The following is a 27,017-nucleotide window of genomic DNA, read 5'->3' as shown; positions in this document are numbered from 1 at the left end:
ACTAAGGTCTATATAAAGAGACTTCAGATACAGTATTAGGGGCCACTAAGGTCTATATAAAGAGACTTCAGATACAGTATTAGGGACCACTAAGGTCTATATAAAGAGACCTCAGATACAGTATTAGGGGACCACTAAGGTCTATATAAAAGAGACTTCAGATACAGTATAAGGGGACCACTAAGGTCTATATAAAGAGACTCCAGATACAGTATTAGGGACCACTAAGGTCTATATAAAAGCATATGGCAAGACGTTTTACCATATTAATTAATCAATCAGACATTTATTCATACAGCTATTTACAGCAACCAACAGGTATCCAAGGTATTGCATCAATAATAAAAAAAATGTAAAAAACAGTAAAAATCAGAAAACAATTGACATAATTAATATAACATTTCATTTACAAACCAATTGTTTTTCTTGGATTGTTCACCCAGGCAACTCTTTACATATAAGCCACGCCCGTTTGTGTCTGGATTGATGTCTTGCCAATTAAAATTCAATCTAGTGCTTTCAAATGAACGCAATAATCACAATTAATAATTTTAAGGTAAAATAAATTCCTGTATTGAATGTGTGATTATTTGGCACAACATTTAAAAAAGTGATAAAAATGTCGGAAAAACAATAATGCTGAAAAAATAGCGACTGAAAAGGGCTTTTTTCCGCGGTTGACGGGAGGAGAGCTGCAGTGTGAGTGTGTTTCACGGTAGACGGGACGTCCTGCAGACGCTACGTACACCCGCCTCGCCATCCTCGTGGTGCATTCAAAGTTATTGGAAAATACCCTTTTCCCATCTACTGTGGTAGCTGCTTCTGTTGTTATAACTGTGATTTTTAATAAATCATTTAATTTTGACCATATATATATATATATATATATATATATATATACATACATACATGTACATACACACACACACACACGAACATCCATCCATCTTCATCTGCTTATCCGGTATCGGGTCGCGGGGGCAGCAGCTCCAACACACACACACACACACACACACACACACACACACACACACACACACACACACACACACACACAGTACATACTATAGTACTCTATAGATATAAAGTACTGGTTCAGGCACCATTTTAAAAGTATAGTTTTAGCACCGGTAACTGTAGCCATATCTCCTGACGCTGTGTTACTGCAGCCACATTTGGTGGACTATGTAGAGATGACCTTTGAGTGGCCAGGGCAAATGTGATGCCACGTGGCCAAAAGGTGGCGCCACAGTTTGTCTGTCCTTCACACATCTCAAGAACCGCTCATTCAGTCGAACTCACAGTCGGCGGGACCGAAGGACTGTAGAGTCAAAGTTCCTCCTCTCCGTGCTCCCCCTCCTTCCTGTGGATGCTCATGTGTTTGTATAAATGTCCACTTTGTTTAAAGGATTGCTGACACACTGAGCAGCTGAACGGTCTCTCTCCTGAGTGGATTCTTATGTGGTCAAGAAGATGTCCCCTTTTTGCAAATCCTCCCCCACACTCGGAGCAGCTGAATGTTTTCTTACGTCTTGAATCATGTTTCAGAGAGTTTAAAGCTGACTGAGGTTCTCTGGTCTCCTTCCAATCAGCACTGTCATCAGCCTCAGGATCAGAAGAGTCTCCAGTCTGGTCTCCGGTCTCTGGTTGTCGACCGAGACACTGATGAATTTTGAGGCTGGTGGACCAGGCAAATGTCTGCTCACAAGAATTGCAGCTGTACTTCTTCTCTCCTGTGTGGATGCGTACGTGTCTCTGTAAACGATCCCTCTGTGTAAAAGACTTCTGGCACACTGAGCAGCTGAAAAGCTTCTCTCCTGTGTGATTTATCAACTGGATCTTAACTCTGCTGCTCTCAGTACCACACTCCAAACTGCTAATGGGCTTTTTGTTTTTGTGAGTGATCATGTGTCTTTTTAAACCTCCTCTCTCGCTAAAAGACTTCTTACAGACGGAGCAGCTGAAAGGTCTTTCTCCCGTGTGCGTCATCATGTGTCTCTTCAGATTTCCACTTGAAGTGAAACCTTTACTGCACACCGAGCAGCAGGGAAGCCTCCCCCCCTTGTGGATAATCAAATGTCTCTGTAAATATTGTCTCCGTGAAAACGAGAGCTGACACACCGGGCAGCTGAAAGGTTTCTCTCCTGTGTGGACTACGACCATGTGTGACCGTAGACTTCCTCTCTGCGTAAAAGATTTCTTACAGACTGAGCAGGTGTAAGGTCTTTCACCTGTATGAGTTTTAATGTGTCTCTTCAAGGTTCCACTTTCAGTGAAAGCTTTACCACACTCAGAACAGCTGAAAGGCTTTTCTCCTGTGTGGATTCTCATGTGTTTCTGTAAATCTCCAACCCGTGTAAAATATTTCTTACAGTCTAAGCATCTGAAAGGTCTCTCACCTGTGTGAGTTATCATGTGTCTCTTCAGATGTCCCCTTTGGCCAAATCTCCTCCCACACTCAGAGCAGCTGAATGTTTTCTTGCACCCTGAATCATGTTTCAGAGAGTTTAAACCTGACTGAGGTTCTCTGGTCTCGTTCCAATCAGCACTGTCACCAGTCTCAGTTTCAGAAGAGTCTCTGGTCTGGTCTTCAGTCTCTGGTTGTAAAAGTGGATGTGAGTTCCTGGCTGGTTCTGGTCTTCCACAGTCCTCTCCATCAGCATTTGTATCCATCGGACCAACACATTTATGTCTTTTGACATCAGTAGAGTTGGCAAATCTGTTGTTACAAACACTGCAGGTGAATATATTCTCTCTTGTGTGGACTACCATGTGTGACCGTAAACCTCCACTGTGTCTAAAACATTTCTTACAGACCGAGCAGCTAAAAGGTTTCTCTCCTGTGTGGATTCTAATGTGATCTTTTAGATGCGCCTTTCGGCCAAATCTTTTCCCACATTCAGAGCAGGTGAATGTTTTCTTACATCTTGACTCGTGTTTCAGAGAGTCTAGAGCTGGCTGAGGTTCAGGCTCTGCCTTTCTCTTCTCCTCAGTTTGACTTTGATGAAGCTGTGACTGGTGACCGAGACATTTATGTTTTTTGACCTGTGAACGCCAGACAAATCTTTTGTTACAGACATTGCAGCTGTATTTTTTCTCTTGTGTGTGAACTCTAATGTGATCATACAGATTTGACTTGCGGCCAAATCTCCTCCCACACTCAGAGCAGCTGAATGTTTTCTTACATCTTGAATCATGTTTCAGAGAGTTTAAAGCTGACTGAGGTTCTCTGGTCTCCTTCCAATCAGCACTGTCATCAGTCTCAGGTTCAGAAGAGTCTCCAGTCTGGTGTTCAGTCTCTGGTTGTAAAAGTGGATGTGAGTTCCTGGCTGGTTCTGGTCCTCCACAGTCCTCTCCATCAGCTTCTGTTTCCATGTGTTGAGTCAGTCTTTGATGAAGCTGTGAGGACTGAGCTTCCTCTTCATCATCTTCACTCTTCACAGGGACAGGAGTGAATGGGAACTTGGTGATATCAGCCTCCTCCAGCCCTTGAAGCTGCTCTCCCTCCTGACTGCTCCACAATTCCTCTTGCTCCTCTTTAATGTGTGGGGGGGCCTCTGGCTCCTGCTGCTCCACAATGGAGCTACACTCCCGCTGCTCCTCTTCACCAACAATTACTTCCAGAACGTCTGGAGGTAAAGCTGAAACACAGACAGGCATACATTAAATATCAGTCTCAACAAAACTTTGTTTATTAGCGGAGATCACTCTGATGAGGACGCATCCCCATAATGAAATAATCTGATTTCTCCCAGGTCCCCAACAATCATCCTACAAAACTGAGCTTCCAAAACCCTTTAAAAAAAAGCCTCATGCCTCCACTCGGCTCCGGCTGTAAAAGCTGTGCCGGTCTGTCTGAGAAAATCTCTGAACTGAAAGGTTAACTTGACAGTCAGTAACTTAGCTGCACCGGATCAGCCAGCAGGGCTCTAGACTGCAACCATATGCTTGCATTTTCCAACCAATAGCTTTCAATCAAGGTAAACTGCAGAGGTCCGTGGGTTGGATCGCTTTGAAAGTGAACAATCATAAGAGGGCCAATGCCTCCGTGTTTCCACCGCCAACGTGTCAAAAGTCAGTTTCCTTAACAAGCACAGAAATCAACTTGGAGAGCAGAGTTTACCTTTGCCATTCTTTCCACCTCCCTATGTTTTATTTAAACCCTTGCAGTTGCCTGTTCAACTCTCGATTGTTGAATTGCTGCGCGAAGGATAACATCTGCATGTGTGAAATGATACAATTTGCTCGTGAACATGTTTTATCGCACTCGCAGGACATGACATAATCGTGACTTCATAGAAAACCAACTGATTAAGACACATGTATTTAAAGAATAGCTTCTTATTACAAAAGTGGTGCAGGATACACGGCGCTAAAGTCCGTTTTGCTGAACTCTCTCTACTTATTTTCTAATCCTCTTGTCAGAATGTTTATCTGCTACAAACTTTCCTTTGGTTGATTATGCTCCGGATGGAGAGGTGTCAAGTAACAAAGTACAAATACTTCCTATCCAGATAAACTGCGCGATCCGGACAGAGTGAATCCGTTGCCCTCACAGATTCCTGCAGCCGAGCTTGAATGTACATTTACAATCCAATAAAGGCTGTAATATAATAATAATAATAATAATAATAATAATATATGATAACATGCCTCCGAAGTTTGACTTTTTGCACCATTACAGTACTTACAGTCATCACATCTTCTAGGCTGCACGATTATTTTGATCAATATTGTGATCACAAATATTATCACAATTATTTTTTGATTTTAACAAAAACCTATTTTATTGTTTTATTGTAACTGCTTTCACATCCATATTGTGCTACATTCTTCTCATGTTGAAGTTGTACGTTGTATAGACAAACTATATATATGTAAACATATATCACATACACACACATGCCTAAGAATAAAATTAAAATTAAAACCATGGGACCATAAGGTGAGGTACTATGCTAGACTGTGTGTAATGATGATAGTACTAAAGTGCAGTAGATCATGATACTACTACAGTCTATTTTTATTAAAAATCCGCCACAGATCACGTGTTATTATTATTATTATGTATTATTATGTATTATTACATTCTGAGAGCTACTCTGTCATAAAAACAACTGGAGACCGTCCCGCTGATATTTGGGTCTGATCTGACAGGATGTGAGTGGCTCTGTCACTTCCTGCAGGAAACTGCCCCCCGCTCTCTATATCTATCTCTCTATCCATCCCTCCATCACTTCCTCTCTTTCCCTCCCTCTCTCTCTCTCTCTTTGTATGAAATGTGTTTCCAAGTGAAAGCAGTAACATGAGTCAATTATTAAATTGTTATATAAATGTGTCCGGCCCCTTTAACCGGAAACAGTTCCCAGCTTCTTCAAGTAAACAGACTGCTGGTATAGCCCGTTAGCTCCAGGAGCTAGCAGCATGCTAGCAGCTAGCAGGCTAACGTTAGCTTAGCTTGTGGCGGCCTCTCAGACTAACCTTCCCCCCCCAGCTTGGTCTCCTCCAGCTGTCTCCGGGGTCGCTCCATCTCTGATGAACTAACTAAGAAACGCTGTTTGGGATTCCCTGATTTGGATTCAGCTAACGGCTTCTCTCCTCACTGCTCCCGCTGCTCAGCACCCGGAAACTACCGCAGCACCACTTCCGGCCGGGGGCCGCTGGCAAAATAAAAGCCTTTCACTGTGTGTGTGTGTGTGTGTGTGTGTGTGTATATATATATATATATATATATATATATATATATATATATATATATATATATGCCTGCTTCTATGGGGATTTAACATAGGGGGGTGTATACTTATGCCCCTGTATTTTAACATGGGGGGGTGTATACTTATACCCCTGCCCCATTTTAACATAGGGGGTGTATACTTATGCCCCTGTATTTTAACATAGGGGGTGTATACTTATGCCCCTGTATTTTAACATGGGGGCCCCTGTATTTTAACATAGGGGGGGCCCCTGTATTTTATACCCCCTGTATTTTAACATAGGGGGGTGTATACTTATGCCCCCTGTATTTTAACTGTGGGGGGGTGTATACTTATGCCCCTGTATTTTAACATAGGGGGGTGTATACTTATGCCCCCTGTATTTTAACATAGGGGGGTGTATACTTATGCCCCTGTATTTTAACATAGGGGGGTGTATATTATGCCCCCTGTATTTTAAGGAAGAACATTTATTTATTTATGAAACATTATTCATTCACAAAGAAGATTGGTGTCCTTAAAGGTTGGAGTTTTCAATTTTTTTTAATTAACCCTTGTGTTGTCCTCCTTTTTAGTTTCCACCACCACCACCTTACTAGTTTTATACTTTTTGGAATTCATGGTCAATAAACCTCATTTATATAGAGTTATACCTAATGTTTGAGTTAAAAAAGCAGATATTATTAATTATTTTGACTAATAGTTAAGATGAGAGGAATGAAAGACCGTTGTATGGAATCCAATCTATTTTTTATGGTAATTTGGTTAAAAAGAAAGTCAGATTTCAGATATGAAACACTTCAGATGGAAAGTTATTCACTGTCAAAGCGGCGTCAAAATGAATGGGAGTCAATGGGATGCTAACGGCAGGTGATGGCTTATTAGCATTAAAATGGCGCCATGGGAGCTACCCTTAGAGAGGAGCTCTGTGATATTCTGAAGCTGGTGAACTTGTTACCTTACCTACCCCCCCCCCCCTCCCCCCTTCAAATCGGACAACACGAGGGTTAATTGTCAACTGAGCCATTCGCACTAGTCCACATATTGGACCTGCAAACCGTTATGTCCATTTATGGTCTTAGACCCCCATCTAGTGGCCAATAGATAAAACTACACAATGACACCTGGATTCTTTACTACATTGGATTGTGTTGATTTCCATTATCATGACTATCACTATCCCGTATTGCATAGCAATTATGTATGTTGCATATATTTCTGTATATTGCATTGTGATTTGTTGATTATTGCTATTTAATCTGTATACTGTACAGTCCTTGTGTACAGGTTGTATTTACATATTCTGTATTTCCACACACACAAGACCGTACTGTTGCAAGCAACAAGGTCTTTATTCCCCGCTGGATCTGGATGTCAGAAGTCTGCTGAACTGAGACCGGAGGCTGAAGCGACTGTCTTTAAAGCCCAACATGACGTCCTCAGACGTCTGGCTCTGTCCACAACTCAAAGAGATTCAGTTTCTTGTCGCAGAGGAGAAGAAACTAGACAATATTCACATTTAACAAGCTGACATCAAACAAGTTGACCTTTTAATCATAAAAAAAATGACCCAAACTACAGAAGCCCTGAACGGCAAGGTAGAAGAACAAGTGTGTCCGGGCATCATCGCCCCAAAACCTAAACTAGGCTCGTACGTACGGGCTAAGCTGAGGTTTTGTCCACAAACAATATCTTCCACATAAATCTTTAGTTCTTTATTTGGCTGTTTTGGGGGCGAGGCCGCCGTGCTGAGGCCTTTAGTGCACGATAAAAGGGAAGTGAAAGTTCAGTCAAACGCAGCATATGTAGTCTAACGGTTTCTCCTACTAAGCAACTTCTTGTAAAGTCAGCAACTCGCTAAAGCAACCAGCATCTTTTTTCTCTCTTCTAGCAGAACACACGGCTTATTAATATTCATGTAAATGACATCATCAGACTACATGCCAGTGAATATTTACTAGCCATGTGCTCTATATCAGGCTTTCATCAAACAATGGGCATAAGCCTACTGCGCCGCGTCCCCCCCGAAAATAAAATAGGTTACATAACGCATGGGCTGCTGGGGGGGGGGGGGGGGGGCGCTGTATTAGAGTCTGCAGCAATGACAGGGACGCATGTAGAGGTGTCTCCATCTGTTCAAGAACCTCCATCAGTGGCGCCAGGTCATTTTTCCGGAGCTTCAGCGCTGAATGTAATTTTAAATGTAGGTAGCAGGACTGTAGTCAACTCCAATACCAAGTCCAAAGAGTTGCAAGTCCAAGTTGAGACTGAGTCCAAATGAGACACAGTCAAGATCTTAGAAAGAAAAAGTCAAATTAGGCCACATTATTTACTTAAAATATAAAATGGAAATGCTCCCATTCTTGAATTGTATTACTTGTCCTGAAGAGTCCATAGTGCTAAGTGCTAGCTGACATTGTGTCTGTGGCCTAAATGAAAATGATTGACACCTGATGTTTGAGGTATATAATGTAGCAGGCGACCAATCACAAAGCCTTTGGGTTGTCAGGCCAGCTGTGATAAGTCCAGACGTGTGTGCTACCTCACCAGGGGGGTGGATACGGGCAAACTTTGGGCCACTATCCTTTATAGTCTGTTATCATAACTGTACATAATGTTGTCTTTCTTTTTTCCCTGTAAAATTAAGTGGGCCCCCTTGGCACAAAAAACTTTGAGAGGCTGTTCAATTTATCTACACTGTTCAACCCAAGTCGGCCCATCCACAGTTCCATTATGTTTCACAGTAGACTTTTGTAGTTAACTAAGAATTTGCATAGTTGCATTAGGCTGCAACTTTCCCTTCCCATTGGATCGTGCACTAAGGGTACCTAAGTGTTATAAATCATCATCCTCCTCCTCCATATTTCCTGTGGGTACTCATGTGTTTGTATAAATTTCCACTCTGTGCAAAAGATCTCTTACACACCAAGCAGCTGAAAGGTTTCTCTCCTGTGTGGATCCTCATGTGATCGTCCAGATGTGTCTTGCGGCCAAATCTTCTCCCACACTCAGAGCAACGAAAAGCTCTCTTTCCTGTGTGGACTCTCATGTGTATCTGTAAACTTCCTCTTTTCATATACGATTTCTTACAGACTGAGCAGCTGAACGGCTTCTCCCCTGTGTGTGTTCTCATGTGTGTCTCCAGGGAACCTTTTTTTATAAATTTCCTCCCACAAACCGAGCAGCTAAAATGTTTTTCAGGAGAATTAAATCTCAAGTCTTCACCAACCCTTTTCAGAGAGTTTAAAGCTGACTGAGGTTCTCTGGTCTCCTTCCAATCAGCACTGTCCTCAGTCTCAGGTTCAGAAGAGCCACAGTCCTCTCCACCAGCTTCTGTTTGCATGTGTTGAGTGTGTCTCTGATGAAGCTGTGAGGACTGAGCTTCCTCTTCATCATCTTCAATCTTCACAGGGACAGGAGTGAATGGGAACTTGGTGATATCAGCCTCCTCCAGCCCTTGAAGCTGCTCTTCCTCCTGACTGCTCCACCGTTCATCCTGTTCCTCTTTAATGTGTGGGGGGGGCTCTTGCTCCTGCTGGTCCACACTGGTGCTACATTCCTGCTGCTCCTCCTCACCAACAATAACTTCCAGAACATCTGGAGGAAAATCTGAAATAAATAGACATTAATACAAATCTTAAGAAAAAAAACATTTCTCTACTGTGTCCGTCTGTCTGAGAAAACCTCCGAGCTGGAAGGTAAAATAACTTGCCGGTGTAAAACTGTTCTAACCAGTTTGACATAAAGCCAAACACCAGATTACTGGGTGTCACACTAGTCTCACCCGCTCCCGAGCGAGACTGAGAGAGTTCATAATGAGAGTGTAGCAACTCTAGAACACATGGTGGCGGTAATGCGCCTCTACGCCAGGACGTTTACCTGCATAGAGCTTTCTTAACCTCTGTCTGTGTTTGGATATAATAATAACAGAAAAGTTAAAGTCGGCGGTCCCCAGCCCTCCGGAGCAGATACACCCACAGGTTCTATTTTTTCCGGACGCCGGAGAGCTCCGCAGCAAATCAGCACAGGGCAGAGAGTGCGGGACAGAAAGTCGAAATACAAATAAAACATCCAGTTAATTTTCAAAATAAAGGACAACCTGATTCACATATACAGTTGAGAAAAATTTCCCTGCAAGGCTCCGAAAAAAGAAAAGAAGCAGAAGAGAAGTAAAAAGAGAAACAGTATAAGTATAAGTAGTGCAATAGAAAATTATTAATTATGATAAGACAATTATGACTATTGCAGATATCAATAGCAGCAGGATGCGTTAAAGTGAAATTAATAATATACATTTAAAGTTACTTAGTGCATATAGGGTTCACAGTGTCCATGTAAAGTGATCAGTGTCGTATGTATGGGTTGTTTCTGCCTCTAAATGAGTTATGTTATGAATATGTTATTCATGAGACTTTTATCTGACAGATTACAGCCCTGAACACTGAATCTTCTACCTGTTGAAACACCTTTTTAAAGGGCCAGTACATGCAGTAACACACACGTTATTGACGTTGTTGAGCTAGCAGCATGCTAGCAGCTAGCAGGCTAACGTTAGCTTAGCTTGTGGCGGCCTCTCAGACTAACCTTCCCCCCCCAGCTTGGTCTCCTCCAGCTGTCTCCGGGGTCGCTCCATCTCTGATGAACTAACTAAGAAACGCTGTTTGGGATTCCCTGATTTGGATTCAGCTAACGGCTTCTCTCCTCACTGCTCCCGCTGCTCAGCACCCGGAAACTACAGCAGAACCACTTCCGGCCGGGGGGCGCTGGCAAAATAAAAGCCCCGGTATTCTATTTCACTTTTATGTTTTGATTTCTTTCATGAGGATATATTTAGTTACATTTAGGAACCCTGTTTTACTGTTGCAACTTTTTAAAACTAAATACTAGAAAAACTACATCTGATGTATTACTTTAGTTTAATATATTTGTATATATATTAAAAGATCGGTTTATGTTCCTGTGTCTCATTAGTAGCCTGAAGTCATCTCTTTAAAATAATAAGCTGTGTCTCTCTCTGTGTAAGTGTGTGTCTGTTTGTGTGTGTCTCTGTGTGTGTGTCTCTCTCTCTCTCTGTATGCAAGTGTGTCTCTGTGTGTGTATGTGTGTGTGTCTCTCTCTCTCTCTCTGTGTGTGTGTGTCTCTGTGTCTGTCTCGCTCTCTGTGTGTCTCTTTAACCCAAGAGATCTGGGACAATACAGTTGTTCTTTCCGTCCACTAGATGGAGCAGTAGACTGATTTTATTCTGGTAAGAAACTGTTGTCTAGACCAGACCAGATCAGACTAGACCAGACCCTCCAGGAAAACAACACATGCACCGGCCACTTTTTTATAGTATTATATAAATGTAAAATAATGTATATTGCAGCATCCAGAAAAGCATATATATATATATATATATATATACATACATATATATTTATATATATACATACAGTATATGTACACACACAGTATAAGAGCATCCAGAGGGGTACTTCACTAAAGACAAACAGCCGAGTTACCCTGGATGACGAGGATCAAGTCTTGTTGGTGTTCGGGTAAAAAGTGAAGATCCACCTTTTTTAGACACTTGACACAATGTTTTTGCCTTTTTATAAAAATGTTGTTGCTATTTTTTTTAAATGTTTTTGTCACTTTTCCAGATTCTCAACTAACATCAACTTGTCACTAGTTTTACAATTATTTTTGGAATTCATTTATATGAAATTTGGCTTAATTATATGACATAATTACTTAAGACCAAGACCAAGACCACCCCAACACAGTCTAATGTCAGCAAATACACTTTATTCATGTTCCCGTCACAATAAAAGCTCTATGTTCATTGTAACATCCTCTTAACCTTCAACTGAGAGGTTTCACAATAAAATACCTTACAAATGTAACAACTTGATGTTGAACCCACACTTTTCACATTGGAGGAAAGCACATCACTATCGCCAGATGAGACCTGCCTGACAGCCCTGGAGAAAATGTGCCTGGATGACAGCAGTTCTTAGCTGGGACTGTCCTTCCTTTGCCGTACCTGAAGTTGCTGTCGGGAGAACTTGTATTCTTTCATATGTTTCATAAGCAAATGTTTTAAAGCGTAACTCTTGCCAAAATGCAAACTAGGGTCTTTTGGGAATTTACCTGAGTCAAACTTATGTTTAAAGAATAATTAGGACAAAAGCGACACTTTTAAGATTTAACATAGTCTTGTTTTGGGGTCAAATGGCCTTTTGAATGGGAGAGCTAGGGGCGCTACTATGATAGCATCAAAATCATCATCTATTATCACTAAGAAGGCTCGACACAACATGAGACTTTCCTCATGTATCCTCAGCATCATCAGGGTCACTACACATGGACTCAGCATCACCGGGGTCTCTACACATGGACTCAGCATCACCGGGGTCTCTACACATGGACTCAGCATCACCGGGGTCTCTACACATGGACTCAGCATCATCAGGGTCACTACACATGGACTCAGCATCACCGGGGTCTCTACACATGGACTCAGCATCACCGGGGTCACTACACATGGACTCAGCATCACCAGGGTCTCTACACATGGACTCAGCATCACCAGGGTCTCTACACATGGACTCAGCATCACCAGGGTCTCTACACATGGACTCAGCATCACCAGGGTCTCTACACATGGACTCAGCATCACCAGGATCTCTACACATGGACTCAGCATCACCTGTCCCCCTGTCCGACAGACTTTCAACTCACACCTCCGGCTGAGCTTTTCGTGCATCCCTGTGGCGGCTGGGGGCATTGAACCTGAGTGAACAATGTTCAAAGTTTCCATTGCTAAAGCCGTGAAAGAAGCAAAGCAGCGGGTGTGGGAGAAGTTCGCCACCTCAGGAGGGGGAAGCGAGGAATCATCCAAGCTGTGTACAGTAAGGATGGGACGTTGTTGACCTCAACTGAGGAGGTAATAGAGCGGTGGAAGGAGCACTTTGAGGAACTCCTAAATCCAGCTGACACATCCTCTGTGGTGGAGGCAGAGCTGGAGGATGATGGGGGATCTGTTTCCCTGGTGGAGGTCTCTGAGGTAGTCAAACAACTCCACAGCGGCAAAGCCCCAGGGATTGATGAGATCCATCCAGAAATGCTGAAAGCTCTGGGTGTGGAGGGGCGGTCTTGGTTGACACCCCTCTTCAACATTGCGTGGAAGTCTGGGACAGTGCCTAAGGAGTGGCAGACCGGGGTGGTGGTTTTTCTTCTTCAAACATGGGGACCAGAGGGTGTGTGCCAATTACAGGGGTATCACACTTCTCAGCCTCCCTGGTAAAGTCTACTCCAAGGTGCTGGAGAGGAGGGTTCGGCCGATAGTCGGACCTCGGATTGAAGAGGAACAATGCGGATTCCTTCCTGGTCGTGGAACAACTCATCGTTGCTTTTGCAGATGATGTGGTCCTGATGGCGTCATCGGCCTGTGACCTTCAGCACTCACTGGATTGGTTCGCAGCCGAGTGTGAAGCGGCTGGGATAAGGATCTGCACCTCTAAATCTGAGGCCGTGATTCTCAGCAGAAAACCGATGCAGTACCTTCTTCAGGTAGGAAACCAGTCTCAGGTTCAGAAGAGTCTCCAGTCTGGTCTTCAGTCTCTGGTTGTAAAAGTGGATGTGAGTTCCTGGCTGGTTCTGGTCCTCCACAGTCCTCTCCATCAGCTTCGGTTTCCATCTGACCAACACATTTATGTCTTTTGACATCAGTACGCCAGGCAAATCCTTTGTTACAAACATTGCACCTGAATCTTTTCTCTCCTGTGTGGACTGCCATGTGTGACGATAAACTTTCTCTCCGTGTAAAAGATTTCTTACAGACTGAGCAGCTGAAAGGTTTTTCTCCTGTGTGAGTTCTCATGTGTTTCTTCAGGGTTCCACTTTCAGTAAAAGCTTTACCGCACTCAGAGCAGCTGAATCTTTTGTCTCCTGTGTGAACTCTCTTGTGTTTCTGTAAATTCCAACTCTGCGTAAAAGATTTCTCACAAACTGAGCAGCTGAAAAGTTTTTCTCTTGTGTGAATTCTCATGTGTTTTTTCAGATTATACTTGTTGACAAATCTTTTATCACAACGTGCACAGCTTAAAGGTTTTTCTCCTGTGTGACATTTCATGTGTGTCTTCAGATCGGCCTTGCAGGCAAATGTTTTCCCACAGTAAGAGCAGCTAAAGGATCGCTGTCTTGTCTCCTTCCAAAAATCACTATCAGCACTGTCATCAGTCTCTGGTGGTAAAAGTGGATGTGAGTTCCTGCCTGGTTCTGGTCCTCCACAGTCCTCTCCATCAGCTTGTGTTTTCATGTGTTGAGTCTGTCTCTGATGAAGCTTTGAGGACTGAGCTTCCTCATCCTCATCTTCACTCTTCACAAGGACAGGAGTGAATGGGAACTTGGTGATATCAGTCTCCTCCAGCCCTGGAAGCTGCTCTCCATCCTGACTGCTCCACAGTTCCTCCTGCTCCTCTTTAATCTGTGGGGGGGGCTCTGGCTCCTGCTGGTCCACACTGGAGCTACACTCCTGCTGCTCCTTTTCAACAATCACTTCCAGAAGGTTTGGAGATAAATCTGAAACACAGACATTTATTAATATAAATCTTAATGATACCCTTAAAGAAACTCACGCCTCAACTCTGCTCCGGCTGTAAAAGCTGTTCCCGTCTGTCTGAGAAAAACTCCGAACTGAAGGTAAGATAACTTGCTGCACCATTTAGAGAGGATAAGTCTCTGCTCAGTTTTATGCTAGGCTTGAGCCAGTGTAAAAATGTTCTAACCAGTTTGATATCAAGCCAAACATCAGACCACTGGGTGTCACACTTACCTCAGCAGCTCTCGCGTGAGACTGATGAGAGAGTTCCTAATGAGAGTGAAGCGGCTACAAACCACATGGTGGCAGTAATGCGCCTCTACGCCAGGACTTTTACTTGCAGTGAGCTTTAATAACCACTGTCTTTGTATTGACCTTCCCACAGAGACTTTTAGCGGTTTGTCTCGAGTATAGTAAAAAAAATAAGGGACATACAGTCCTACAAAACCGATCTGATTATCTGCTGAACTAGTAAGTGCTGTGAAAGTGCAGCTGGCATCTAGGCACACCATGGAGTAAGTGAGAGTGGGGGCTGAAGATGGCTTTTCAGTAGACAACTCAGGAATCGACATGGGAACGGAACAGACTATAAGTATGAAGATCAGCATACCTGAGGCTGCAACAGCTGGGTGCATTAGTCATCTATCTATTGAGCGTCAGCTTCGCGGGCCAAGTGGTCAGGACGCTGCTAATGCTATAGGCCAACATCACTGTCTCATCAGCTGATCTGGTGCAGCTGGGCTGCATCAGCTGGTCCACTCCCCTCGCTACGCTCAAACAGGGCACCCTACTTAAAGCAGATTCAGTTTGTTCCTAACTGGGTACTCACATCTCTGCTATCTGTTCTGTCCGCACGTCCAAGCTACACACAAAATCAGAATCAGCTTTATTTGCCAGGTGTGAGGACAAATACGAGGTCATGTGAGGTCATCAATGCTCACAATGCACTTACAAATAGAAAACAAACCACAAAACAAAATAAACAATATATACACAGTAATATAGACACAAACACACATATTATTCTTTATATAGAAGGTATAGCTTGTATATACATGTACACATATACTGTAGCTTAAATTTCCATGTACATTACATTACATATATACATTGCATGTATATATATCTATGTATATTTGAGATGTGACGGTGTCCCACCTGTCCCCTGGTCCGCTGCCAGCTTCCTCTCTGACTTCATGTTAAAGTTCCTCTTGTCCCCGACCTGTTTCAGGAAACAACAACACGTTAGCAGGAGCTAGCTGCTAGCGGCTAACCTTAGCTTAGCACCGACTCCCCGCGACATTAACAAAGGAAACTAACCTGCTCTGTGTGGCTCTGGTTCAGCTTTTAAAACCACATCCGGCAGTTTGAGACCTTTCTTTCTTCTTAAGAAACTAAACACTGGCGCGTTCTACTCCGCCGTCTTCATCACGACGGGACACACACAGTTACCGGTAGTTCCGGGGAGGGACGCTATTACGGGTCGGACCAACAACTTCCGGGCACGTTTTTTTAAAACCTTTTTTTGTATTAAGAAAGAACATAGGGCGTTTCTCAATACCAAGTACGCAAAGAACGGACTTGTGTTCTTGGGGAGACCGTACTTGCTAGCTGGACCTGGAAGACTGGACTCAGAGTTCAGAAGAACACAACACGCTGTTGACAGTTTAGAGACGAAGCGCTCTTCCTGTTATTGCGCAACACCCCCAGCAAAGAGGGCGCTTTACTTTGATGTGTGTATTCATAATAAAGCATGGACGGTCACCTTTCACACCGCCTTTGTTGTTTTGTTACGTTTTCATTTAAAGTGCTATTAAGTATCACGGGGCAATAACTTTATAAATAACGACAACGGCGGGAAAAAAATCCTTGTAACTTTGTTCGGGATTCAATTTATATTGAAAGCAGAACAGAAACGTTAAAATAGGCATTAAAATTATAGATGGACTGGGTAAAGTTAGTCACTGCCGTCGGTACTTTACCGAGAAGCAGAAGAGAGCCCGAGAGGGAGGAGAGCCAGGATGAGGAGGACAGATATATATATGACAGCGGAAAAAACTGTTTAAAATATCTTACAATTGTGGACCTGGCTTTGCTGCAGGGGTCTGTCTAAATGTGGGACCAGAGTGGTCTGTCTAAATGTGGGGGGGCCAGAGGGGTCTGTGAGCTGACTGACGGACCGGCTCGCGAGAGTCATTCCCGGCTGGCGAGCTTGCTACGCCCGCCGGGGTTTGCGGAGCTTTCCAACTCCGAAGGCTTTTTTAATTCACCGTCAATTTTTGTTGAACTGCCTAAACTCAAAATCTACACCGCTGATTTCTCGCCTGAAAACATCTTAAAAATGAATTTATTGATTTAATAATAGACGTAAATTGTGAAAATATGTGTACCGGAAACCATAAGCGCTTTACACCCGAATTGAATGCTGGGATACCGGCCCGGCCAAGTTCACACAAGTTACCATCCGATGCATCCTCGGTGAAATGGGCGTGTCGAGATCACATCCGGGGATTTTAACTGTTCTTGGCGAAATGCTAACTTGTGTATTGGGTCAGAACTTTGGCCCAAACATGACGCTTCACAAGAACACAAGGACACAAGTCCATAGAAGAACACAGATTGAGAAACGCCCATAGTTATATCGCCAGTATGTACATACAAAAAGTCAATACCAGAGGTGCATATACAGAAAAAAAAATGATGTTCAAAAATGTATACATGATTCGTTCTTGACAAAAGAGTGTGTATGTGCGCATTTTTGAATAATGTCGGGCTGTTTTAAAAAGTTGTCAATCAAAATGTCCTCGTCGGGCTCTAGATTACTCTGTAAATGATTCCAGAGAAACAGGCTGTCCTGTCCCAGACTCGTTTTAACTGCAGGGCCTGGAGCAGCAGCAGTGAATTAATAACGTGATTCTGTGTTTACCAGTTTACATTTCTGGGTTTTGCTCTTTTTTGATAATCTTTGCACTCTTAACACCTCGATTGATTTGCACCCTTTACTGCTTTGCAATTCAACTGCTACAAAGACCAGATTAAGGTGGGGTTAGCGAGGAGCCCCGGCTCTCCGTGGATTACCATGCCAGCAGGGAGGAGGCACAAGCGGCGTAGAGAAAGGAGGAGGTGGAGCGGCTATCAACATCCTGCAGGGCCAACAACTTGCTCCTCAACACCTCAAAGAACAAAGAACTCCTCACAGACTTATGGGGAATTCTCAACAGGGGACTGTGTGGAGAGGGTGGCAGACTTATGTTTCCTGGGAGTCCACATCAACGAGAGCCTGTGCTGGGACTGCTGAAAAAGACCCAGCAGAGACTGAGACCTGAGATTAGGAGGAGGAACAAAACCGCACAAAGACTACTGGTGTCCGTCTCCGAGTCAGTCCCGGTCAGGCAGACGGTAGAGGATCAGTTAACACTGCCAAAAGACTCAACACAGCTACACATCCTACTGCAATAATCAGATCAAAGGAGTCTCTCAGTCCGGTCAGGCAGTCTACGGGTTGGCCAAGTGGATCTTCCTTTCATCCTTCATAATCACTCGGATGTCTGGTCACAGTCTCTTGAAAAGTGATCTTCCTGAATCCTTCAAGTACTCGGATGTCTGAACAGTTGAATTTTCATTGATGATCATATTTTATTGGCTCCACAAACGAATAAATTCAATTTCAAACTACACCATTCAGATTCAGTTTTTCAATGCAATGATTCAAGTTTAGCAATTCAAATTCAAATATAAATTATTCCAATTCAGTTTTTATTGGCACATATTTCAGCGCATAGCTCTGGTCCTCCAGTCCTCTCCATCAGCTTCTGTTTCCATGTGCTGGTCCGTCTCTGATGAAGCTGAGGACTGATGACCTATACACTGATGGTTGTTGAGTCTGGTGCACCAGATTAATCTTTTGTCACAAACACTGCAGTATGAGTTCTCATGTGTGTCTTCAAGAGTCCATTTTCAGTGAAAGCTTCACTACACTCAAAGCAGCCGAAAGGTTTGTCTCCCGTGTGGACTTTTAGATGTTTCTTCAGAGCTGACTTGTAGCCAAATCGTGTAGTACAGACTTTCTCTCTTGTGTGGATTCTCATGTGTTTCTTTAAACGTTGTCTCCGTGTGAAAGCTCTCTGACACACTGAGCAGCTGTAAGGTCTTTCTCCTGTGTGAATCATCATGTGTCTCTTCAGGGTTCCATTTTCAGTAAAAGCTCTACCACACTCAGAGCAGCTGAAAGGCTTCTCTCCTCTGTGGATTCTCATGTGTGCCTGTAAGTTTCCACTCTGTGTGAAAGATTTTTGACAGACTAAACAGTTGTAAGCTTTTTTCCCTGTGTGACATTGCACGTGAGTCTTCAGATCGGCCTTGCAGCCAAATGTTTTCCCACAGTACGAGCAGCTAAATGATCGCTGTCTTGTCTCCGTCCAAAAATCACTATCAGCACTGTCATCAGTCTCTGGCTGTAAAAGTCCTCCACAGTCCTCTCCATCAGCTTCTCTCTCCATGTGTTGAGTGTGTCTTTGATGAAGCTGTGAGGACTGAGCTTCCTCTTCATCATCTTCACTCTTCACAGGGACAGGAGTGAATGGGAACTTGGTGATATCAGCCTCCTCCAGCCCTTGAAGCTGCTCTTCCTGGTGACTGCTCCACGGTTCCTCCTGCTCCTCTTTAATGTGTGGGGGGGGCTTTGGCTCCTCCTGGTCCACATTGGAGCTATACTCCTGCTGCTCCTCTTCACCAACAATCACTTTCAGAACGTCTGGAGGCAAAGCTGAAACACAGACAGACATTTATTAATATTAATGATACCTTTAAAAAAAAACTCTTGCCCCAACTGTGTCCGTCTGTCTGAGAAGATCTACGAGCTGGAAGGCAGGTTGGCCCATTTTGCAGCAATAACATTGAAGTGATATTCAAACAGAGAAATGTTTCTTTGTAGATGAAACAGATGTTGATAAGTTTCCTTTTGGGGAAAAATTAGAAGTTGGAAAAAAGGTTATAAATTGCAATATATCACAGAATATTGCAATATGTTTAAAATCACAATATCATATCGTGATGAGATCGTATTGGGAGGCAGCTGGTGATTCCTCCCCCCCCCAGTGGTAATACAGTTAGAATGATTCATCTGCTCTTACCTGGAGACTCAATCAGGTAGCTTACTCTGTCAAGCGGTAACGGTGCTTTAGCGCAACCATACTGGGTTTACGTTATCTTTTCGTATTCTGTTGCCTGGAAACGCCACCAACATGCATGCTAGAGCTCGTGAAACATAGGAGTCGGTCCTATTTCTGTCATGCACGCGTTTTCGGCGCTGCATGAGACGTGTGTGTCAGGCAGTCAGCAGCCCTAAGACCCAGAAACATGGCAAGTTTCTGCCGACTTTGAATGATACACACACACACACACACACACACACACACACACACACACACACACACACACACACACACCGCAGCTTCTACTTTGGATTAAAAGGTTGTTTCTGCCTCTTAATGAGTTATGTTATGAATATGTTATTCATGAGACTTTTATCTGACAGATTACAGCCCTGAACACTGAACCTTCTACATGTTAAAACACCTTTTTAAAGGGCCAGTACATGCAGTAACACACACGTTATTGACGTTGTTGAGCTAGCAGCATGCTAGCAGCTAGCAGGCTAACGTTAGCTTAGCTTGTGGCGGCCTCTCAGACTAACCTTCCCCCCCCAGCTTGGTCTCCTCCAGCTGTCTCCGGGGTCGCTCCATCTCTGATGAACTAACTAAGAAACGCTGTTTGGGATTCCCTGATTTGGATTCAGCTAACGGCTTCTCTCCTCACTGCTCCCGCTGCTCAGCACCCGGAAACTACAGCAGCACCACTTCCGGCCGGAGGCCGCCGGGAAAATAAAAGCCCCGGTATTCTATCATTAAGACACAGGCCCGAAGCAGAGTCAACAGTCATGGCGTCTTTAACTGGTTCAACTCCTTCGTTTTGGGGATATTGAAAACCAACACACACACACATACACACACAGGGCGATTAATTTCCCCAAGGGGCCACGTGAGAAACAGGGACTGTTGTGGAGGGCCGGACCAATAGGCTGCTCATATTAATTATCTCTTTATAATAAGCAGCATTAAGGTCTTTGATGAGCCGTGACTGGTAAGGGTACACATGTTATGATTAGATGAATAAAGTGAAGCAGACATAGTTCAAAATGCAGTTATGTCACTTTTTATTTAACATCCACAAATGTAATTGTGACCAAAATGTTTTTCACCATTTATCAAAGGACAACGTTCAATTAACTTTACAAGGTGCCATTAGTATTTCTTTTTTAGTCTAACTACAGACTTATCTTTTTAAAACATGAGAATGTGAAGCAGACATCAAACACAACGCCAACATTACGTCACTATTTTGCATGTCATGAGCAAACAGGCCCTGCCTCGCAGATTGGTGTTTAGTGCGTTCCCTAGATGGATGGAAACACACGTTCACCACATTTATTCTCAGGAGGTTTTACAAACTTCAGATAATTCGATGGACACGTGGACGGAGACGTAGCAACAACCTGGTGTGATGTAATGCTCCGGCCCCGATGAAGTCATTCATTCATTCATTCATTCATTCATTCATTCATATTTATTATACAGGAAAGTTAGAAAAAGTAGCATTACATTACAATGTAAAAACGGGCCTGACTCAGTTTAAAAACTGGTTTTCAGCAGGTTCCTGTTCTGCAGAAACATAAAACATGGTTACAGGACAGACATTAATACAAGACATAAATATGGAAAGATAAAATGTAAACAACTAAAACAACAATACAGTTACATAAGGACAAAGACATTTATACAAGACATCAGCTGGGTTAGACACGGACAGTGCAAACAAGGCTTGGACAACACATGAACAAATGAATTAATGCTGCAGGTGTAACTGTTAAGAAGGAGCTGTTTGGCCTTTTTGAAATATGTGATGGATGATAGAGTTCTGATGTCACAACATCAATAACATGGTTCAGTTTTAGCACTGACTAACACAACACCTGCTGATGTATAATACAAAGCAAAAATACTGAGGTGACTTGAGTCCCGTTATCTTGCATCATCTGCAGATGTTGTCCCGTCAGATTGGGACAACACACGCCAGTGAACGCATCGCTCCCCGTCGTGGTCCCGCTGCCAGATCCCCCGTTCTCTTCAAGTCTTTCCTTATCCCACGTACAGACATTAGGGACTGGGCTGTGACATCACAGCTGTCAGAGCTGCGGTTTCCCACGATGTCATCAATCCTTCTAACGCCTCTTTTTCCTCCGGGCACATCAGCGCAGCAGAGTCCACCAAAACACTCTTTAAAGTGCTCTTTTTTTCTTTGTGGTTATTTTGTGTCTCTGGTGCTTCCACACGCATACACACTTGGAAAAAAATCCCTTCATGGTGTTTTGAGTGAGATCCGGTTTCTGAATGTCTCCAATCCGGTTTCTGAATGTCCTCTGATCCGGTTTCTGAATGTCCTCTGTCTTCAGTCTCCGGGTGAGCTGTCCAACATCTGCACGGTTTTCTATGTCACTAGAGACGAGGTGGCTAACCATAGCATGCTAGCTCGTTCTCAATGGCAAAACACTGCTCCAACAGCCACTAGTTGACCAGAATCTCCAAAAGAACTACTTCCTGTCCCAGTTCTACTTCCTGTCCCTGTTGTGTCCCTGGTCTAGAAGAAGTCTCCCAGCTGATCCTGCCTTGGACTGACCAAAGCTGGAGAAAGAGTTATCAGCTGATGGATCTCACCGAGCTACTGAGCATGTGCAGCTCCCAACAAAGATAGGATAGAAGGGAGATGTCTCACTAGTTACTTTAGTTACTCCACTACATTCATCTGACAGCTTTAGTTACTATTTACTTTAGTTACTTGCCCCGTTAACTGCAGTTTTAGCTCAGTGGAAGCTTGCATACGTAGCTGCAGATACTCAGTTTTTTTTTTTTCTCGATTATTCAAGATTAATATAAGAATTCTCTTTAAGGCATAACATACAACCGTTAACGTGTGCAAATGATTAGCAGCCTAACCCCGTGAAGGTATGATTATGACGGTTTCAATTCAGAGTCGTGGTCACATAATTTCTATTTTTAGCTTCTTCAGTTCAGTAGGTCCGTTTTTCTCGCCGTTTCATCACAGTGGCCGTGTTATTTTTTACAAATAATGTAAAGTTTCATATTATCAAACTTCAACAGGAAGCTGCTGCTCACTCTGTGTGAAGTACGAACAACACGTATTCTCCATATTAGCATCAGTAAAGAGATGCACCTCGCAGTGAACGGTTTAACTATGTTCGCAGCGGCAGAACAAGCTACAATGGAAGTTAATAGGGACATGTCCAGCTTGTATTTATAGAGACATGTGTTTATTTCAACCAAAACTAGAGTTGTGATGGTTGGAAAAGTGGAAAGATGACCCATAACGACATTTCATAGTTTAATTTTGCTTCTGTCCACTTTGAATGAAGTGCTATGAATGTTTAATTACATGGAGTCTGGTGGGTTTAGCGAATGAAATTCTGCTTAAGTTTTTATGTTTAAAAAAGGATCTTACTCTTTAACAGAAAGGTCGACCTCCTTAGAAAACCTTTCCATCTTTTAACATCCGTTTTGTCATATGTCTTATGGACAGAAAGTGCACAAATTCTCAGAATTGTGTCTTCACTGAGAGTTTGACGCTGGTTTGTGATCAGTCTTTACACGCTGTTCTGATTGAACTTATTGGAAGTTGCTTTGGAAAAATTAAAAAAGGGTTTGTGAACGCCTCAGTCAAAGTGTGAAGTCATCTCTGGTTCCTGACTTCGCTATTAGCTCAGCAAAGTGTGGCCCCACAGCACTGGGGGGCACGGGTGTAGTTCCTGTAAGTTAGTCTTCATCATCGGCCTCCTCCTGTGGATTCTCATGTGTTTGTGTAAACCTCCTTTCTGTGTAAAAGATTTCTTACAAACTGAGCAGCTAAAGGTTTTTTCTCCTGTGTGCGTTCTCATGTGGGTCTTCAGGGTTCCACTTACAGAGAAAGCCGTATGACACTCAGAGCAGCTGAAGGGTGTGTCTTCTGTGTGGATTCTCATGTGTTTCTGTAAACTTCCACTCCGTGTAAAAAATTTCTTACAGATTGAGCAACTGAAAGGTTTTTCTCCTGTGTGAGTTGTCATGTGTCGTGCCAGATTACTCATGCGGTTAAATCGCATGGTACACACTGAGCAGCTGAAAGGCTTCTCTCCGGTGTGACTCCTCATGTGTATCTTCAGATGTGACTCACGGTCAAATCTCCTCCCACACTCTGAGCAGCTAAATGTTTTCTTACATCTTGAATCATGTTTCAGAGAGTTTAAAGCTGACTGAGGTTCTCTGGTCTCCTTCCAATCAGCACTGTCATCAGTCTCAGGTTCAGAAGAGTGTCCACTCCTTCTGCTCCTTTGGTCTTCAGTCTCTGGTTGTAAAACTGGATGCGAGTTCCTGGCTGGTTCTGGTCCTCCACAGTCCTCTACATCAGCTTCTGTTTCCATGTGTTGAGTTTGTCTTTGATGAAGCTGTGAGGACTGAGCTTCCTCTTCATCATCTTCACTCTTCACAGGGACAGGAGTTAATGGAAACTTGGTGATATCAGCCTCCTCCAGCCCTTGAAGCTGCTCTACCTCCTGACTGCTCCACAGCTCCTCCTGCTCCTCTTTAATGTGTGGGGGGGGCTCTGGCTCCAGCTGGTCCACACTGGAGCTACACTCCTTCTGCTCCTTTTCACCAATAATAACTTCCAGAAGGTTTGGAGGTAAATCTGAAACACAGACAGACAAACATTTATTAATATAAATCTTAATGATACCCTTAAAAAACTCATGCCTCAACTCTGCTCCGGTTGTAAAAGCTATGTCCGTCTGTCCGAGAAAATCTCCGAGCTGAAGGTAAGATAACTTGCTGCACCATTTAGAGAGGATGAGGCTCTGCTCAGTGTCATGCTAGGCTTGGGACGGTGTAAAACTGTTCTAACCAGTTTGATATCAAGCCAAACACCAGATTACTGGGTGTCACACTTGCCTCAGCAGCTCCCGCGTGAGATTGAAGAGTTCATAATGAGAGTGAAGCGACTCCAGACCACATGGTGGCGGTAATGCGCCTCTACGCCAGGACTTTTACTTGCAGCAAGCTTTAATAATCACTGTATCTGTATATTGACCATCCCATAGAGTCTTTTAGTGGTTTGTTGCAAGTATGAAAATAAGGGAAATACATATAGTCCTACGAAACTGATCTGATTATCTGGTGGACTAGTAAGGGGTGTGAAAGTGCAGCTAGCGTCTATTGACAGCATGGATTCATTGAGAGTGGGGGCTGAAGATCAGTAATGGACATGGGAATGGAACAGACTACAAGTATGATGATCAGCATACCTGAGGTTGCAACAGCTGCAGCAGGGCACAAGCTGCGTATGTGGCTGGGCAAAGGTTACCCCCCCCCCCCACCGGTTTAAAGATACATCAGGGCAGGATAGGGTGTCTAAAGAAAGGGCAACAGGGTACTCGCATCTGCAGCTACTTTCTCAGAAGCAGCTTGAGTCAGTCAAATGAAGTTCAGCAGCTTTGGCTCAGTCCCCCACAGCCTCCTCTGGACTGCTTTTGACTCCTTTAGGGTCCCAGCAGGCCTCACAAGCCTCATCAAGGCCTACTTCTGGCTGGGTAGATCAGGTGACAGCGCATCAGACCTGGCCTGAGGATGCCGCTTGTTTGAGCTTACATGGATGACCTCACAACACTTACAATGACCAAGGCTGCTATTTATCGGAGTTTGGTTGTCCACTCCGTATCTTTGTAACAGAGCTAACCGGAGCTGGAACCGAGCCCAAATATAACCAGAGAGAGAAGGTTACAAACTACAACTCAGATGTTTGAATGTCAGAAATCTTCAGATGAGATCTTAATAATTATAACAAGGACACGTAGCCTTAGCCTATAGTAGCCTTCAAAACAGTGTGTTTACTATCAGGAAAACACAGAATAAAACACCAAAAACCAACACATTCATACTTTAGCCTCAGTCTTGTGGGATTTAACAGGAGTTGGGGGGGCAGTGTTGAGATTTGGATGTAACTGTCTGTATGGATCATAGTATTACGGTTAGCTTACATCTAATAGCTTATTTGGGCCGAGGCTGAACGACATGAGGAATATATGCAATAACGTTGAATATTGCAATAACAATATTTCTTGCAATAAATAAACATATTAAAGTAGGGCTAAGCAATATATCAATATTAAATATTACTTCATCGTGATGAGATTAGCTATCGTCGAGAAAGCTTTGTCTTTCCTGGTTTTACAGGCTGCATGTCAGTGAGGTGATGTCATTTTGAAAATAGTTATGTAACTGTTATCTCTGGCAGAGCTGTAGCTCAACGTCTGTCCAATAATCACTTATATACTGTCTCTCTGTCTGTCTCTCTCTGTCCAATAATCACTTATATACTGTCTCTCTGTCTGTCTCTCTCTGTCCAATAATCACTTATATACTGTCTCTCTGTCTGTCTCTCTCTGTCCAATAATCACTTATATACTGTCTCTCTGTCTGTCTCTCTCTGTCCAATAATCACTTATATACTGTCTCTCTGTCTGTCTATGTCTGTCCAATAATCACTTATATACTGTCTCTCTGTCTGTCTATGTCTGTCCAATAATCACTTATATACTGTCTCTCTGTCTGTCTATGTCTGTCCAATAATCACTTATATACTGTCTCTCTGTCTGTCTATGTCTGTCCAATAATCACTTATATACTGTATGTCTGTGTGTGTCTGTCTCTGTCTATTTCTACATCCTCATTGCCTCATCCTGCTGTAACATCTTGGTGTGTGCTGCCCTCTACTGGGCTCAACATGCAACAACTACCACCCACAACATACAATCTACTACACACAATCTACTACACACCCACAACACACAATCTACTACACATACAATCTACTACACACCCCCAACACACAATCTACTACACATACAATCTACTACACATACCCAATACACAATCTACTACACCCACAACACACAATCTACTACACACCCACAACACACAGTCTACTGCACACCCACAACACACAATCTACTACACATACAATCTACTACACATACCCAATACACAATCAACTACCACCCACAACACACAATCTACTACACACCCACAACACACAATCTACTACACACCCACAACACACAGTCTACTGCACACCCCCAACACACAATCTACTACACACATCAACACAATGTACTAGAGCTGGAAACCATTCATTTACTCGTCCAATAAATTCAACACAGCCCTCCTTATAGAGGAGAGAGAGCACAGGAAGGAGAGAAAGACCAGCTGAAGGTTTAATGGACTAACCTGGTCTGTGGACCCGGAGCTGAGGGTTGAAAACAGCGTCCAGTAGTTCCCGTTGTCGCTCGTTCTCCTCTTTTGAACGACAAAGTTCCTCCTCGTACTCTGCTATCGTTCTTTCAAACAGCCCAAATATCTCTTCAGCAGCCGCAGTTAGTCGCTGCTCCACCAACGCTCTCAGCATCTGGACTTTACACATTTTACCTCTTTCTAACACAACAAAGACCCTCTGCTAACACTGCTTTCTGAGAGACGCCATCTTGGTCACAGGGGGAAGTTAGCCGCAGTCAGGACTACAGCTTCCGGTGAAGATTAGTTGTTGAGCTTCAAAAT

The 27,017-nt window shown here is 43.4% G+C and overlaps 3 protein-coding genes across 4 annotated transcripts in view; all 3 read right to left on the bottom strand.

The window, feature by feature from the left end:
- Positions 1-19,046, bottom strand: part of LOC116677492 (gastrula zinc finger protein XlCGF71.1-like) — a 38,294-nt gene extending 19,248 nt beyond the window's left edge. Inside the window, exon 1 of the mRNA XM_032507949.1 lies at positions 18,963-19,046. The gene's annotated coding sequence lies outside the window, so the exon portion shown is untranslated. The remainder of the gene's footprint in view (positions 1-18,962) is intronic.
- On the bottom strand, positions 276-27,017 carry LOC116677486 (gastrula zinc finger protein XlCGF57.1). Of its 2 annotated transcripts, XM_032507944.1 has the most exons (6): positions 26,691-27,017; positions 23,993-24,096; positions 9,061-9,288; positions 3,137-3,375; positions 2,400-2,434; positions 1,042-2,315 (listed from the first exon to the last, which is right to left on the bottom strand). In XM_032507944.1, the coding sequence occupies exons 1-6, from the start codon at positions 26,881-26,883 to the stop codon at positions 1,330-1,332; spliced, it is 1,785 nt and encodes a 594-aa protein (XP_032363835.1). In that variant the 5' UTR covers positions 26,884-27,017; the 3' UTR covers positions 1,042-1,329. The 2 variants fall into 2 exon arrangements, with proteins under 2 accessions (XP_032363833.1, XP_032363835.1); XM_032507942.1 differs by lacking the exons at positions 9,061-9,288; positions 23,993-24,096; positions 26,691-27,017 and adding an exon at positions 18,155-18,221 and having other exon boundaries at positions 276-2,315; positions 2,400-3,408.
- LOC116677491 (gastrula zinc finger protein XlCGF49.1) lies at positions 17,928-21,832 on the bottom strand. Its single transcript, XM_032507948.1, has 2 exons — positions 20,678-21,832; positions 17,928-18,708 (listed from the first exon to the last, which is right to left on the bottom strand). Exons 1-2 carry the CDS (start codon positions 20,704-20,706, stop codon positions 18,198-18,200), a joined length of 540 nt encoding a protein of 179 aa, XP_032363839.1. The 5' UTR covers positions 20,707-21,832; the 3' UTR covers positions 17,928-18,197.

The sequence above is a fragment of the Etheostoma spectabile genome, unplaced genomic scaffold (assembly GCF_008692095.1).
Source record: "Etheostoma spectabile isolate EspeVRDwgs_2016 unplaced genomic scaffold, UIUC_Espe_1.0 scaffold00005242, whole genome shotgun sequence".
Lineage (NCBI taxonomy): Eukaryota > Metazoa > Chordata > Actinopteri > Perciformes > Percidae > Etheostoma > Etheostoma spectabile.
The sequence above is the reverse complement of the archived record's forward strand: the minus strand, read 5'-3'. Positions and strand labels throughout refer to the sequence as shown.

Excerpts from the sequence above, each read along its gene's own strand:
- LOC116677486 (XM_032507942.1), bottom strand. The coding sequence starts at position 3,375 with ATGGAAACAGAAGCTGATGGAGAGGACTGTGGAGGACCAGAACCAGCC. Across the intron at positions 2,316-2,399 it reads ACACATGATAACTCACACAG|GAGAAAAGCCTTTCAGCTGT; the intron begins GTGAGAGACCTT and ends GAATCCACACAG.
- LOC116677491 (XM_032507948.1), bottom strand. The coding sequence starts at position 20,706 with ATGCAAAATAGTGACGTAATGTTGGCGTT. Across the intron at positions 18,709-20,677 it reads AGTGACGTAATGTTGGCGTT|ACAGCGATCATTTAGCTGCT; the intron begins GTGTTTGATGTC and ends GACGGAGACAAG.